Source organism: Ostrea edulis, chromosome 9, assembly GCF_947568905.1.
Source record: "Ostrea edulis chromosome 9, xbOstEdul1.1, whole genome shotgun sequence".
Taxonomy (NCBI): domain Eukaryota; kingdom Metazoa; phylum Mollusca; class Bivalvia; order Ostreida; family Ostreidae; genus Ostrea; species Ostrea edulis.
In genome coordinates this window covers 31156906-31173352 of record NC_079172.1, presented here as the reverse complement: position 1 = coordinate 31173352, position 16447 = coordinate 31156906, and the positions used below count along the sequence as shown (strand labels likewise).

At 37.1% G+C, this 16447-nt stretch overlaps 1 protein-coding gene across 1 annotated transcript in view; it reads right to left on the bottom strand.

Moving 5' to 3' along the window:
* Window positions 1-16447, bottom strand: part of LOC125660324 (uncharacterized) — an 82083-nt gene that overhangs the window by 34068 nt on the left and 31568 nt on the right. Inside the window, exons 28-51 of the mRNA XM_056150215.1 lie at window positions 15045-15442; window positions 14631-14739; window positions 13948-14193; window positions 13267-13533; window positions 12538-12813; window positions 11861-12252; window positions 11628-11726; window positions 11060-11168; window positions 10463-10735; window positions 9683-9964; window positions 8393-8641; window positions 7572-7783; window positions 6778-7095; window positions 6336-6427; window positions 5558-5810; window positions 5244-5331; window positions 4903-5121; window positions 4048-4190; window positions 3716-3833; window positions 3139-3383; window positions 2722-2854; window positions 1742-2130; window positions 420-512; window positions 3-111 (exon numbers count right to left, since the gene is read on the bottom strand). Coding sequence (XP_056006190.1) covers window positions 3-111; window positions 420-512; window positions 1742-2130; window positions 2722-2854; window positions 3139-3383; window positions 3716-3833; window positions 4048-4190; window positions 4903-5121; window positions 5244-5331; window positions 5558-5810; window positions 6336-6427; window positions 6778-7095; window positions 7572-7783; window positions 8393-8641; window positions 9683-9964; window positions 10463-10735; window positions 11060-11168; window positions 11628-11726; window positions 11861-12252; window positions 12538-12813; window positions 13267-13533; window positions 13948-14193; window positions 14631-14739; window positions 15045-15442 — 5112 coding nt within the window. The remainder of the gene's footprint in view (window positions 1-2; window positions 112-419; window positions 513-1741; window positions 2131-2721; window positions 2855-3138; window positions 3384-3715; window positions 3834-4047; window positions 4191-4902; window positions 5122-5243; window positions 5332-5557; window positions 5811-6335; window positions 6428-6777; window positions 7096-7571; window positions 7784-8392; window positions 8642-9682; window positions 9965-10462; window positions 10736-11059; window positions 11169-11627; window positions 11727-11860; window positions 12253-12537; window positions 12814-13266; window positions 13534-13947; window positions 14194-14630; window positions 14740-15044; window positions 15443-16447) is intronic.

The window sequence follows — 16447 nt, the reverse complement described above, 5'->3', positions numbered from 1 at the left end:
ACCAACAAACGTCTGTGTGTTCACCAAGTGGACTGAACGGTGAAGTCAGCACCCTCATCAGGTAGTTAGCCAGGCAGGCTGCAGCGTATCCAGCTTCACAACTGCTGGGCTCTGTAACAGAAAACAACGCCTGCTATATTCCCTATCTCAGAGGAAGTGAAGATAACCAACAGTGATCAATATCATAACTCCTATAAACAATACAAAATAGAGAGCAAGGTAAACACGGACCCATGGACAGACCAGAGGTGTATCATTTAGTGGTCAAATTTCTCAATTTGAAATAACTCTTGTAAGGTGTTACCTACTCATATCTTTCTTTGGCCATTCTAGTTAACAAGAAATTCTGCCAAAAGTACCCGAGTTTGATCCTATCATGTGAAATATGACTTCAAATTCATTGTGAAAATCAAAAAGACCTGTTGGTGGATCCTGCCACTCCATGGGTTTCGATATGTTCTTCATCACCATACAAACCACATCCCCTTCATCACATTTCACATTAGTCATATCTGTAAATATAATACACAATATATCAACTGTAGGTTTAATTAACTGTGTGTTTAATGAACTGTAGGTTTAATGAACTGTAGGTTTAATTAACTGTGTGTTTAATTAACTGTGTGTTTAATTAACTGTGTGTTTAATTAACTGTATGTCTAATTAACTGTAGGTTTAATTAACTGTGTGCTTAATTAACTGTGTGTTGTCTAATTAACTGTTTTAATTAACTGTATGCTTAATTAACTAGTGTTTAATGAACTGTAGGTTTAATTACCTGTATGTTTAATTAACTGTATGTCTAATTAACTGTGTGCTTACTTAACTGTATGCTTAATTAACTAGTGTTTAATTAACTATAGGTTTAATTAACTGTATGTCTAATGAACTGTATGTCTAATTAACTGTATGTCTAATTAACTGTATGTCTAATGAAGTGTGTTTAATTAACTGTATGTCTAATGAAGTGTGTTTAATTAACTGTATGTTTAATTCACTGTGTGCTTAATTAACTGTGTGTTGTCTAATTTACTGTTTAAATTAGCTGTATACTTAATTAACTAGTGTTTAATTAACTGTAGGTTTAATTAACTGCATGTGTAATTAACCGTATGTCTAATTAACTGTAAGTCTAATTGACGGTATGTTTAATTGTGTCTAATGAACTGTAGGTTTAATCAACTGTGTGTTATACTTTCTTACCTCTACGTTCATGGAAATTCAAACTACTCAGGCAGTAACAAATGTACAACTGCTGTTTGATTTTTGTGCAAAAATATAAGCTCATAATTGCATACTTCCCACTTGCAAAGCACCCCTTCTCACAAACTCAGTCCACATCAAAATGACAAGTGAAAGTTACAGTAAGTAGGGAATTTTTTAAAATTTCATATTAATTCTATCCCCCCCCCCCCCCCCCCCCAAAAAAAACCCATTGAGTCTAGCACAATTATACTAGCTGTTGAACATCTCTATGTAGTTACCTTCCCATCCAATTCAGATCAAACTGTGTTGTACACTTGGTAATGTGAGTAAAATTTGAGTTTGCAAAACTTTGACAGGCAGATAGAGTGAATACAATAGGTCTCCTCCATAAAAATGAGGGGGGGGGGGGGGGGGGGGGTATACATGTATGTTTCAGTACACATTGAATTATGATTATTCTAAAGAAAACGAAAATTCTCATTTATAGATACATATCTATAACTTATATTCCCCATAAAAAGAAGGCCTCACTCACCCATAGGGAGTAGATTGCAGGACACGTCCATCAATTCTTTTGTCATCGTGGCCATGTTGCTCACCATGGGTTTGGTTATTAAGCTAACATCTGTGTAGTACACACACCTGTCCAGGGTGATGGCAGCAGCACACATCTCCATCATTTGAGTTTGAGTCGATGGAGAACCGTAGGCCCTCTGTACAGCCATGCTGTAATTTGAAGCACAAGCCGACAGCTGATAGTAAGGATCTTTTGCTCTCTCTGGGTCTAGGGGTCGGGATGCCAATCCACACTGCCTGGGGTCTGCAGATAGGACATTACCAAACACATAGCTGACAGGTGCCCTCTGCAGTAGGTTACAATCACGGGTCATCAGTTCAATACATGCATGGGTTTTGTTGGCTGCTCTGTAATGATACACAATAGGCTTATGAGTCACATCGTTCACCTACAGAAACTTTAACCCCTACTGTGTCCCTATCCTAGCCCTACAGAAACTTTGAACCCCTATTGTGTCCCCACCTTAGCCCTACAGAAACTTAACCCCTACTGTGTCCCTATCCTAGCCCTACAGACACTTTAAACCCTTATTGTGTCCCCACCTTAGCCCTAGAGAAACTTTGAACCCCTATTGTGTCCCCATCCTAGCCCTACAGAAACTTTAAACCTTTATTGTGTCACCCCCTGTAGGGCACATTGGATTGTGGGAAATATTGAATTCCTGCTCATTGAAAAATATTGAATTCCTGCTCATTGAAGAATAAATAGCTTAAATATATAACATCTTCACCCCTCCCTCAAAATGGTAAAAAAAAATCCAAAATGTCCTTTAATATTACAAAATTTAAATCCAAATAAAAGGTGCACAACTTATCTATTCATATAAATATACAGTTATAATTAAATCTGTTCATTGGTGTAAAAGATATATTCCGGACAAATCATGCCTACAAGAAAGTAATTTTACTTCATAAAAAAGAAACTGAAAAGATCCCTACCTACAGAAGTCGGATGGTGCTACATTCTCCACATAATAGAAGCAGTGGTGTAGCGCTACAGAGGGTTTACAAACGTGCTGTTTCTCCACCTCATTCAGGGTCTTCTGCAGAACCTTCATGTTGTACATCAACTCTGAAAACAACAACAACAAATAGATGTTACATTCATCTGACAGTGTGTACAGTGATCAAACAAAAACAAATCCAATATAAAATGCAGGTCAAAAAAATCTCCAAGACATATCTAAGGTTTCTGTGGGCTGAATATTCTCACACCAAGTGTTTTTTATTGAGATGAAATATTTTCTATATTCAAAATTTTGAAAAAGAACAGCATTTATAACACACCAAAAATTGGAAATGCTATCAAGTATAGATTGGATTTAAAATTTTACAACACACTAAGAAATGGCCGACCTTTGTCCTTCTCAGTTCCTTCTTCCATTACTCGTGTAAACATTGCTTTGGTCTGGTCAGCGCTGAATGGGGCTTTGCTGTCACGGGTGGCATTAATAGCCTTCTCCAGGGCAGAGAGATCACAGCGGGTCTTAACTGGGGTAACCACAGAGGCCATCCAGGCCAGAGAGTTAGTCACTTCAGCTTCTGTCCACTCACAGCCCATAGTGTGAAGATGGACACAGTAAAACATTTTCTTCACCATGCTAGAGATAAAAAAAAAAGTATTCCAAAGTTTTTTAAAATATCAAATATACAATACTTCAAGTCTGTATCCATTTAAAGGTAGATCTAGAAAACTTTCAAAGGGCGGGGGGGGGGGGGGGGGGGGGGGGGAAGAGAGCATGCAATCCAAATTGGTACCATCTCTGATCAAAACTGAGAGATTGCAAACTGCAAAATGACGTTTTTATTGAAAATGTTCAACTGAAGGGGGGGGGGGGGGGGGGGGGGGGGGGAATGTGTATAGCCCTGTAATCCACCATGTCCCCCTTCTAGAAATGTAAAGACAAATTTTCAGGACTGGTTTGATTCTTACTCGCACACATCGCTGTCATTATGTTCAGCTAACTCGTGCTCCCACGGCGTGACTTTCTCACACATCGCAGCCGCTTCTCTACTACAGGTCATGTTGTACTTCTCCTTTCCGAGCATGTCTATAGAGAAAAACAAGGAAAATGTCTCACCACAGCAACAAACAAATGTCTCTTCACATAATTCTGCAAAAATTACATCTATGCAAACTTAAAATCAAAATCTCTTTTATACTTGACACCTCTTCAAACAAGGGAGATAAAATAGACAATCATAACAATGTCATTGTGGTGTGGATTTTAGTTAACGAGTAGTTTAAGGATTTGAAATATTTACTGGCAATATTTGGGGGCCTGCACATATCTCCCAGCATGTGGCCCCACAGTTTTGCACCATCGTACAAATTATGCATGTCTTCCTTGGTACAATCCTGTGTCATCACGGACTTCAAAGACGCAGACTGGGCTTCATAAGCAGCACTGGAATAAAGAAATGCGTTTATTTTTAAGCTATTCTTATCAACATACAGACATGGAAATGGTGCGAGTTCACATACAGTTAAATTCGCTGAGGGAAATAGTGCTGCTCTCCGGGAACTGGAACCTTGCCGACTCCCTCAGTGATATACTTTAATCATTTAATTTTACCAATACAAACATCAAAACGAAAATAAAACTTAGTACAATGTTTAAAACCTGGATCTGCGGGGCCTACTCATCACGATTGTTGTTGTTTGCTACCATAAAACTGGTTCTTATATGAGGACCAATTAACTTGTTATGCAATTCCATTCATAATGAATATTCGTGATTCCATTTGGAACACAGCAGAACTTTTCATAAGATAAAATATGTGTGTATCAGTTCATTGAACTGATGAACAGTTTTGCAGAAAATCAGTCACTTTACGGTGATTTATAGGGAATCAATAAAATATGTTGATTCACATTTATAGTGAAAAATCAGTAGAGGTAAATAATTATTCTTATCACCATAGAGACAGAGAAATGAGAATTGTCCATCAATGAGACACAAATAATGTTGAGAGTATTGTTGCACAATATACTTATCGATACAATGAGAAACATACAGCTAACAACATGTCTGGAAATAACATATAAAAATGTGTTCAGTTGATGAAACGTGCGGAAATTACGAGTATATAGAAATGTGTCCAGTTGATAAAACCTACAGACAGATTTGATCCCGCGATAAGAGTGGGTTCTGAACCAGGTTTGTATAGGTCAGTAACTGACAACGTCCACACTTGCACATCTCCGGCTCCGCGTAGCACTGCACCAGCTGTGGAGTGGAGGCCAGTTGAAGCGCGTACTTGTACATTTGTTGGTCGTTGCTGGACAAACACTTAGCGGTGTGATGATACATGCATCTCATCTGTTCCTTCACTTTTCTGTAAACAAGAAATTTGTAAACTTTTAAAATAAATGTGTATGTCTTGAGAAAAACTGATATTGCATAGTGTCTGGGGGTAAGTAGTAAAGATTATAAAACAGTCAAATAAAATTGACTCACCCACAGTCAGTTTGTTTCATTGACAGGAGATCACTAACTAGATGCATGCCACAGATAGCTGCCATTTTGGGATCACAAGACATATCATCTGCAAAAAATCCAAGAATTCAATTGTAGAATACATTTTTGGTAGATACAAACATGATAGAATCTTGAAACTCTAGGAGTACCCATTCAATTGTTCCTTTCAATGAACCATCAATACAGATGGAATTTTCCCACAAGAGCAAAGTAATCATACAAAATACTGCATCAATAAACAAGATTGCATATGGAAATAGTACATGAAGTTTTAAAACAAAAATAAAGCTGACCTTGGATGCCAGAATGAGGCATGTAGTTGCAGTCGTATTTGTAGCAGCCATATTGGCACTTTCCTCCGCTCAGACACTGTGTGTTCTGTTGGAGAAGTGGAACTCTTCTGGTACATCCCTTGCTGATCCAGCCATGGTTTTCCGACATCGGATCTTGCCCGTGTGAGTCTCTCCTCACTCTCGTGGTGTTGGATGTTCTGTTACTATTGGTATTTCCATTCATTGGTTTAAGTGTGGTTACTGTGTAGCACATCTGTAATCGCAACACAGGCATGATTATGTTGAAGTTGATTTCTTACCACTTCATGCAAAATGAGCTAATGTATACAGTAAAACAAGGTTATTGTGAACACATTTACAGTGAATTTATGCTTACAGTAAAACAAGGTTATTGTGAACACATTTACAGTGAATTTATGCTTACAGTAAAACAAGGTTATTGTGAACACATTTACAGTGAATTTATGCTTACAGTAAAACACGGTTATAGTGAACACATTTATAGTTAATTTATGCTTACAGAGAAATGATTTTCATCCCCTGCAATTAAAACATACTTATTGAATATAGCAAATTACACTTATAACGAAACAAAATTGTTTGTCCCCAGCACTTCATTATAAGTGTGTTTTATTGTAATTGTTTGTCCCCAGCACTTCACTATAAGTGTATTTTACTGTAATTGTTTGTCCCCAGCACTTCACTATAAGTGTATTTTACTGTAATTGTTTGTTCCCAGCACTTCCTTATAAGCGTGCTTTACTGTATATGCATTTACCTGGTTGGGTCCCATACAAGTTTCCATTGGCTGCATATTACATTCCTCATTTGATTTAGCATTCTTACAACTGTAACATCTCAAAGGCTTCTCTGCAATAGGGATTTCATGAATGTTTTAATAAGATAGCTAATGAATGTATGTATTGATACACTCAATCATCAGTAACCCCAAATCATCAGTAATTTTCTGATACAACATAAATTCAATACCGAAAGTAGTAGTAAGAGCATCCAAAACACATTTTGCACTTTCACTTTGTACTTTCACTTTGTATTTTAGTTCAACTAAATGAATTTAAATTTCAAAAATGGTGCTTTTATATATATATATATATATATATATATATATATATATATATATATATATATATATATAAGCACCATCTATCACGCAAATACTGTACTCTTAAGTCACTGATCATGTCATCATCATCACTCACCATCACATTTGTCCATAAGAAGCTGTCCAATCAGATGCAGCGAGGCGTTGACCAATGGGATTTTGTCCTTGGGAAGCTGTTGTATATGCGTTCCCATACAGTTGGCGGCAGACATAGCTTCCTTGCACTGAGTTGGTTTGTCCTCGGGGAGTCCCCACGGCCAACCATCCGACTCCATGGGACAGGTCTTGGATTTTCCCATACTGCTTGCAATCTTGATTAGACTTTTTACAGCTTTCAGTTGTTCCTCATACGTGGGTGGCTTTGTCATATTCTTCATGTAGGCATCCATCATATTCTGTACCTCTGATAGCACAGCTGAAAATAAGACATAGCAAGCTTCTATTTATGTTTCTTTCTCACAGAGTACAGAATTTAAAAACTGCAAAACCTAAAGAACACATGTTTTCTTTAAATAAAAACACTTGAGCTACAACATAATCTGTCTTTCTTACATTAAATTGGCAAATTGAGTGTGACATTAACCATGTGGGATTTTTCTCTATTCTGTGTTATATTGTGAAGTTTAAAAATAATTTCATTGCTTTCTTCCAATTTCATCTGTATGTAAAAATGTACAGTTATTTTCTGGTGATAGTCTTTTGTTTTTCTAGTTTATACAGTTAGCATAAGGTTTTTCCCAGAAGGTTCTTCCTGACTCGAGGAAGATGACGAAATTTTATAGCAGAGGCAAATTATCGACAGTAAAATGAACAAGTGAATGAATACAAAACCAAGAGAAGGGCAAACACAGACTCCTGGACAGACCAGATAAATATATACACATAACACACCTTTAGGCATCATGTCCTCTGATACCCCAATAACTTTCTGAGCCATAACAGCAAAGTGAAGCGCACACTCGGTAAATTTTAGTTTGGCCTGACATGTTTTGGGAACCATGGGGGCCATTTTCTTCTCTAAATCCTCCCTGACGTGGTGGGACTCCTCCATTCCACAGCCTGACAGACTCATATCCATGCACTGTCTCGTCTTCCAAATGTCTCTGTGTAAAAAGATATTACTGTATCAATCAAGCTCAGTATTTCTCAAAACCCAAACATCTTATCACAACCTATTTAGAAAAAGACACATATCAATTCATGAAAATGGATGTAATTAGTATACTCTCAGTTAAAGCCATTTCATAACTCGTGACCTTTCATTTCACTACACACTGCTTAATTGTCTTCCACCGGTCATAATCATGTTTATCTGCTTGTCTTTCATCACGGTCATGTGATCTACTTACACACACATCTGCTTGTCTTTCATCACGGTCATGTGATCTACTTACACACACATCTGCTTGTCTTTCATCACGGTCATGTGATCTACTTACACACACATCTGCTTGTCTTTCATCACGGTCATGTGATCTACTTACACACACATCTGCTTGTCTTTCATCACGGTCATGTGATCTACTTACACACACATCTGCTTGTCTTTCATCACGGTCATGTGATCTACTTACACACACATCTGCTTGTCTTTCATCACGGTCATGTGATCTACTTACACACACATCTGCTTGTCTTTCATCACGGTCATGTGATCTACTAACACACACGACACCTCCTTGTCTTTAATCACGGTCATATGATCTACTTACACACACGACACCTCCTTGTCTTCCATCATGGTCATGTTATCCCTCATGCTGTTCATGTTGTGTTTCATCATGGTCATGTTGAGCTGACTAGCACACCAGCGCGCTGTACAGGGGTCGCAGGTGGCGGTGGGACACACCTTGGAGAGCCGCTGGTAGATGTCGTGCATCGTCCAGTACACACTGTCCTGTTGACATTTCTTACACCCTCCCACATATTTCCACACGCAGCTTCTTAATTCTGGTAACATGCTGTAAACCAGTACACAATCGTGAGATATATTGTTTTCTTACAGTCACAACATACACAATAATTGAGACTTTTGTGAGGAATATTGTTTTTCTTAAAGTCACAGCATACATGTAGAATACATATATAATTACTACAGTAACGTGATCCAACTTTTCGGATCAAGTTACTGTAGTAACTTGATCCGAAAAGTCGGATCACGTCTTGATGAAAGACGTGAATCATGAGATCAAACAAGATGTCTCGATCTGCGCTTGTCAACGAGAAGTGATGTGACTCTTTGGATTACGTTACTGTACTAAAGATGAATTTATTATATACCTCCTTTATATGTATCTTTAATACACGTTTATAAAATAATAAATGTATCCCAAATTATCAAAAACACAAACATACTGTGAAATTAGTTTTGGTGTACAGTTTTGTTTGTAACGTAGTCGAATTTTTACACAAAAAACGTTGTGTTGATGCATTGTGACGTCATCAGTTTTAAAGGTTACTGATACGGACTCTGAAAACCACAGTGCAGTGATCCGGAAAATTGGATCACACCGTGATATAAACAAAACATTGATGGGTATATAACAAAAATAAAAAATCATATGTACACATAGGAACAATAAAACAGAAACAAAATAAATTGTGTAAAACAAATACAGTTGATATCTTGAATACCATGGATAAGTTGAACTGAACAGGAATGTCCCTAGTACATTGCCTTTATGTATTCTAACCTCAATATCTCGAACCTTTGGATATCTCAAAGTTTTTTCTCAGCTGAATTGAGTTTGAGATAACAAGATTTAACTGTAATTGTTTCTTTAAATACTTACAATTCACTTATAGTGTACAAGTTTATGAATTGATTGGAGATATCCTCAGTTTATTTGACATACATACCCTTTTTCATTTTTTGAATCAAACTTTACATATTACCTACTTTCATTCTCAATGATTAATTGTAACAAACGTACTGGATTTAAAAAAGAAGAGAGAACTAGATCTTGTTTAAAGTTTGACGTGCATAAAGAATTTTCTTTCACCTGCAGACAGACTCCTTGTTATGTGCCATCTTGCTTATCTTTGCATGCATAGAGTTGATACAATACAGGGCGTCTGGAACACTACACACCGTACTCTTCCTACGCATACCAGACAAGCAGTGGTCGTCAGCGGTTTTCGTCTCTGCCATTCTTGATTGTGAGGAACAGAGACCTTTAGCCAGGGTCTTGAGGTCCATGTAAGTAGCCTCAATACTTTTGCGGACAGACGCCATGCAGTAAAGGGTATTCTTTGCAATGCAGATCTCAACAGGCAGAAGATGACTGTAAAAAAAAGAGTGCAATATCTAGAGAAATATAAGCATTACAGTGTCAGTTTAACACTTATAAAAGCAATACATTTCATTATTTTTTAAAAACTTATTAGGCACACATGCGGATGAAGTTCTTAAAGATTTCTGCATTTCAATATTAAAAGCTTTCTCTTTCAATAATAATACCAAAAAAAAAAAAAAAAAACCCAAAAAATCCCAGGTACATTACTTTATATAATCTCCATAATATTCATTATTGTGAGAGAAAATTTTCTGTAGACATTGATATCTACATATATATTCAAAGTTCAAAAGCAGATTTTTTTAAACTTTGAAGTTGAAATACAGGGGTTTTCTATCTTGAAGTAAAAAGCCTGTGTTTTCCTGGCATTTTAGTGTACACACAATGCACCAGAAAAATAAAATGCATTAACGCAAAAAAAAGAAACTTCCACATAGCACCGACGTCAGTTTTACATGCAGCACAAGATGAATATTGAAAGCTTACGAGCAGACGGCACTCTTGGAATCGGTGTAATATTGTTGCGAGATGGACAAACTGAGCATGCCCAGACACTGCATTGCCTCCTTTTCATTACATTCCAGCTTCCTGACCTCTGCTCTGAAAGAGTCCTTAGCAACATCCTTGGAGTCCAGACAGAAACCCTGCGACAGGATAAGGTTGTTGAACATTTTGGCTGTATTCAGAACCTTCATTTGGTTCTTTGCAGAACACAGCAAGGTGGACCTAACCACACACTTCTGTGATTCAGCAATGTCTCTGCAAATAACATTAAGAAAAGTTTCAAATCATTGTCTTTGTGCATTTTACACATGTAAGTATGCTCATATCAAATATATTGCTTTCATTTTTTGGGGGGTATTTTGTTAATTTTTCAAAACATAGCATACTTTTTTGCTCTTTGTTAATTTTTCAAATTATATAGCATTGTTTTTGGTACTTTGTTAATTTTTCAGATTGTAGCATTCTAGTAAAATGAGCTGATAGTGCATTTCATGCCTCATTTATAAATGATGCACATTTTCACATGTTAATATAAGGAAAGATGGAGTATTGATATGAGTTCAGATTGTAACTTTTAACCTGCAGGCGCCTCTCCTGTCCATCATGGGCGATACTCCCCCAAACACTGCATGAGATCCAAGGTACTGAAGACAGTTGTGTGCTAAATCCAACTGACAGGCTGAAGACTCTGTAATATTAGAAACATCTCAAAATGAAACCCAACCTAACTGTCAGAGCCAATAAAAGTGTACAAAAGCTGATCCTTATATTTACTGGATTAAATTCTAGAAGAGTTTTATAAATATGATATAAGCACAGTCAAACTTTGTTATCTTAAACTTGATAGGGCCGAGAAAAAACCTTATCGATATCTGAGGGTTTTAGATATTGTTAAAATGCATAAAGCAAATATAGTTGGGACTTCCAACTCCATTAGACATATGCAAGGTATTCAAGATATCAAAGTTTGAGATATCAAAGTTTAACTATCTGTATAAATTTGATGTGATTGGATTATGCATGCTGTGAAATTTACCATTCATTGTTTTATCATATATCTGAGACATATTCAAGGTATTCAAGATCCTGAAGTTTAACTATCTGTATAAATTTGATGTGATTGGATTATGCATGCTGTGAAATTTACCATTCATTGTTCTATTATATATCTGAGACATATCCCAATTTTCCATCGCCATCATTTTCATCTCTTCTTTCGACATGTTCCTCTTCATCATTGCTTCTGCTAAAAAATAACATCCAAACACGAGCTCAAACACCACTTTATAAATAAGAATAAATCCCTGTCATTTTTATGAAATCCATTTTATGCATTGTAAAAGATCTAGTAAATAAATTCTATAAACAAAAATTCCATACCATATCCTGCATAGCACTTGTTGAGATCAATTCTGTGGGCAGCTGCTTTCCACACACCCTGTAGCAGTGCCGGCCAGTTCATGCTTTCTTTCTGCAGACAGTTCTGAGTCTGATCAAGAACGCGACAGACATCCCAGTGTGTTGAAGACATGTTCCTCAAGACGGCCGTAAAGTTTCTGCTAAACTGTAAATAGCATGTGTTGTTGTGCATGTAGGGGACCAGTGGCTCGGTTTCTTCCATCACAATCTCCGAGAAATTGCATTTTCCACCTTTTTGGTATCTTAAAATTTCCATAGCAAACATTCGGATGTCTTGTGCAATTGACACTTTTGTTCCATTGTCGCAACCAGCTGTCCTTCCCAACATGCATTTGGCAATTTTTTCCCCGTTGCTGTGAACATGAATAGTTTTGATGTATAATAAAGCATTGTTAAAAACAATTCCCTCAAAATATGTTATCTATTAAAACATGTGAATTCACTATCAGAAACATCACAGGAACAACAATTGTAACATGTTCAGATCTTTTCCTTTCATATCTAAGTAATCAAATGAACATGAAAATCCATTATCATTTACAACACTAAAGGCTATTACAGAAAATCTCAATCATGCTACAGTCATGGATAAAAATTGTCCCATGAAATCTATGCTACAGGACTATACTATCACGTACTTGCAGACAACAGTTACATTCATATCAGGAGCACAATCCAACCATCGCGTACTACACACAGGTCTGGGTTGACAGGTCTGTAAGGCAGCAAGTAGGGGGTAGGACTTCTCTTCCATCCCAGTATTCCCAGTTTTCGATGCCTCCGCCGCTAGCTTCATGCACTCACGGCCTAGTGTTGACATGACAATGTGCACAGTGGCATTGATGTCCTTAACCTCGTCTGGGTCGCAGGTCATGGTGTTTTGTAAGACACACTCCAGAGTGGCTGCATATTTCCTGTTGTACATATCACACAAAAACGTACATCAGTTGTAGTCTTACAGTTCATGTACAATTAAACCTCTTACATTTATCTCATCATGTCCAATTAAACCTATTAAATTTATCTCATGCTCAATTAAACCTACTACATTTATCTCATCATGTCCAATTAAACCTCTTACATTTATCTCATCATGTCCAATTAAATCTCTTAAATTTACCTAATGTCCAATTAAACCTCTTAAATTTATCTCATCCTGTTCAATTAAATCTCTTAAATTCTACCTCATGTCCAATTAAACCTCTTAAATTTATCCCAAAATACACTACAGAAACAATTATGTAAATTAGATGCTTAATCATGTTTTAAAATGCTGTCTGTGGTATGCTACTAAGAAATCAATTTAACCACTACAATTTCCATGAACAAAATACAATGTTTAATTTCAACCCTACAAACAATCTTACATGCACATTCCTGCCATATTGGTCATATTGGTCTTGGAATATTGATCGAGTTCCATGAGACAATGCCCTGCCTTGGTTCGGTTGCAGCGAGAGTGTACGAGGGTGGACTCCCACATCTCTGTGTTACACATGATGGTGGACAACAAGGGACAGGAATCGCCCAGCATGTTACGAGCCTGCTCCAGGGACGAGCCAAAGGTGCTCTTCATGCTGTCCGAGCAGTTCCTGGTGGACAGATGTACACACTCCATTGTGTCTCGGAATTTTCTACAAGATCAGAAATCTTCCCGCATTACAATGCATTGACTACGGTAAACTAACTTTCATTCGTGTGTGTGTGTGTGAAATTTCTGCAAGGTTTGTGAGAAACTTGTCATCACAAATATTTCTTGTTATGATATCTCTACTTTATGTTTATCTGTTGTGAAAATCAGTCGCCGTGACCCATTTATCACCAGTAAATAACAAATTGAAGCTGTTACTTGTTTACACTATTTGTAGATAAATTTTCTGTCATTCTTGTTTGCAAAATTCTGACAAAATTTGATATAAGAGTCAGGCTTTTAAAGAAGATGTGTATCTGCATGTAGGAACACCTTCTTGCCTTAAAACATCTTATAATCTAAAGTAATCACTTGACATGAAGACAAATTTTGTTAATATAAAACTAGGACCTCGTACCTGCAGGCCTCTCCTTGTTTATTTGATGTGACCTCACTGAGGTACCAGCCGTAATGCTGAATACACATGGATGCCACCTCCGGGGTGCAGACGTAGTCCATCTTCTTCATGGCAGGCAGAATGGAGGGGCACACTTCTGTGTGTTGGGCTGTCATGGCAGCCAGACCTGCCTTAAACATGTCTTGTCTCTGCTTAGAACACGTCTGGGTGCTGATATTGACACACATGTGCACATCCAAAATTAAGCTGAAAAAGAAAAAAATCCAGAGAAATCATTGAGCTGTTTAAGCTGCATGTGCATATTCAGGTGTCTAGATACTTTTACATGTATGTTAATATGCCTGAAGTTTGAAGGTTTGGCGCTCCATGGATCCGCATATTTTTGAGAATCAAATAAGTTTTTTAAAGATTGCATGTTTTCATTTATATTCACAGAGCAACAATACAAACACGAATAAGAGCAGTATTGTAGCAATTTTATTGATTCCATACGGTCTTTCCACGTACTAGCATACAACTTTGACACAAAATTCATAAATTCTAAAATCTATTTCCTTTACAAATAATTCAAGTACATGAAAAACTGCATAAAATATCCCCCATCCCCTTTTCTTTCTTATCCCCAAGACTGCATAAAATACCCCTACCCATTTCTTATCCCAAACCCCTTAATTATTTCTTACCCACACATGGGGGTCCTATCAGACATGGGTGTCAGTCTCCAGTTCATTAAGCCCTGGTAATAGGGTACCAAGCACATAGCAGCCACGTCCGACATACACGTGGAGGACTCTGAAAGTCAACGAGGAAACACACGTCAAGATACAAGTCTTACAACATCTCAGATCCCATTCTGTATACAGGCAAATTCTTCACCCATTTTATTTTTGCCTATCAAAATTGGACAAATTTATTTCTACACATTTCTCTTAATTATAAGTAACAATGGAACTCAGAGTGGGACAATAGATATTTCATTGTTCCCATATACAGAATACCACACTTCAAAATACTCAGTTGAATTAACTGCCAAGTTTATGTTTCCCTCAAATAACACCCTTTTCTCGGAAAAGAAAATGCAAAGCTACCATACTCACCACTGGGGGCTGGCTGACTGGTAAAAGTCTTATTGCACATCTTTTTGAAATCTTGATATTTCTCAACGTCCTCCGTAAAGTAGAACTGCATGGGTAAGGGAATATACTTGACTTGTCCGAGACATTTCTCTTCCTCCTCGCTGGCTGAACACATGACCTCCATTAGGTCCGTTTTAGAGGTCAAACCTTTGTAGACGCTCTCCATGAACACCATGTAACAATCAGCCGATTCCGAGGTCTCATCCTTCACCATCACCTGCGTGTCCACACGACTCAGGTCACAGGAAGACTGCCTCCACTCCTTGTATTTACGCACGATCCACTCCAGTGGTGCATTCTGGGCAGCAGAACATCCCTCGGTGTGGTCTTTGACACACTTCACTACCTCGGTAAGTTTGCTGCAAATCAAAATACAAAATGAAACAAAAGCACAAACAATTCATTTAAAATAATTGTCTTCACCATAGATTAAATAGGCATTAGGGGTGAGATAAAAAGTTCAATGGCTGACAAAAAACTAAATTCACATAGTTTAAATTCTCCAAGACCCTCCACCCCCTTTCAAAACTAAATAGGCATTACATAGAATGTTTGTAATACAAAATCATGTTAATGACATTGCTTAAAACAAACTTTAATTTTTCTTCATAAATGATGAAAATGAAGACTAATTTCATGTTTTCGTCAGTACAATGAATGTGATTTACTGTATGGGATGCAATATATTCCCATAATTTCTAAATTAAGTTTAAAACAGGGGGGGGGGGGGGGGAAATTCATGTATAGTTATATAGGGAGGGATAATAAGATTCATGTATAGTTATATAGGGAGGGATAATAGATTTCCACTTGTGAACATTATTGGAAATTTACAAGTCCCTTAATATTTTTTCCCAAGGAATTTTACATTTGTACTCATTACAACCAAAGTAAGCCAAAAAATATACATCAACACATGCATCCATTCTTTTAATCACATGCATCCATTTTTTTTTTTTTTTTTTTTCCAAATGTCAATGAACTTACAAACTTCAAAAACTCAATCTAATTAAAATCAGATCCTAAGATACGCTCACTATCCCTACAATAGGATCTGACACAACCCCATAGGGGGGGTAATGTCTGCATGACCTTTTGCTTGGAATATTCCTCAGAACTATCAGCCAGTCAGATTTGCGCCATACAAACAACGATGGTTATTTAGGCGTTATCTAGCAATCCGTAAATAAGTTGCAGTAATCTCTCTCCCACGAAGTATATTCCACACTATAAAATTGTTTATTCTCACATTAGGAATTTAAAACTTTCGCAATATTGCCTAATCTATCCCGACCATTTATTCACACAACAAATCGTACGATGTAAAATACATGCACCCAAATTAAATTAATTGTGAATTGCGA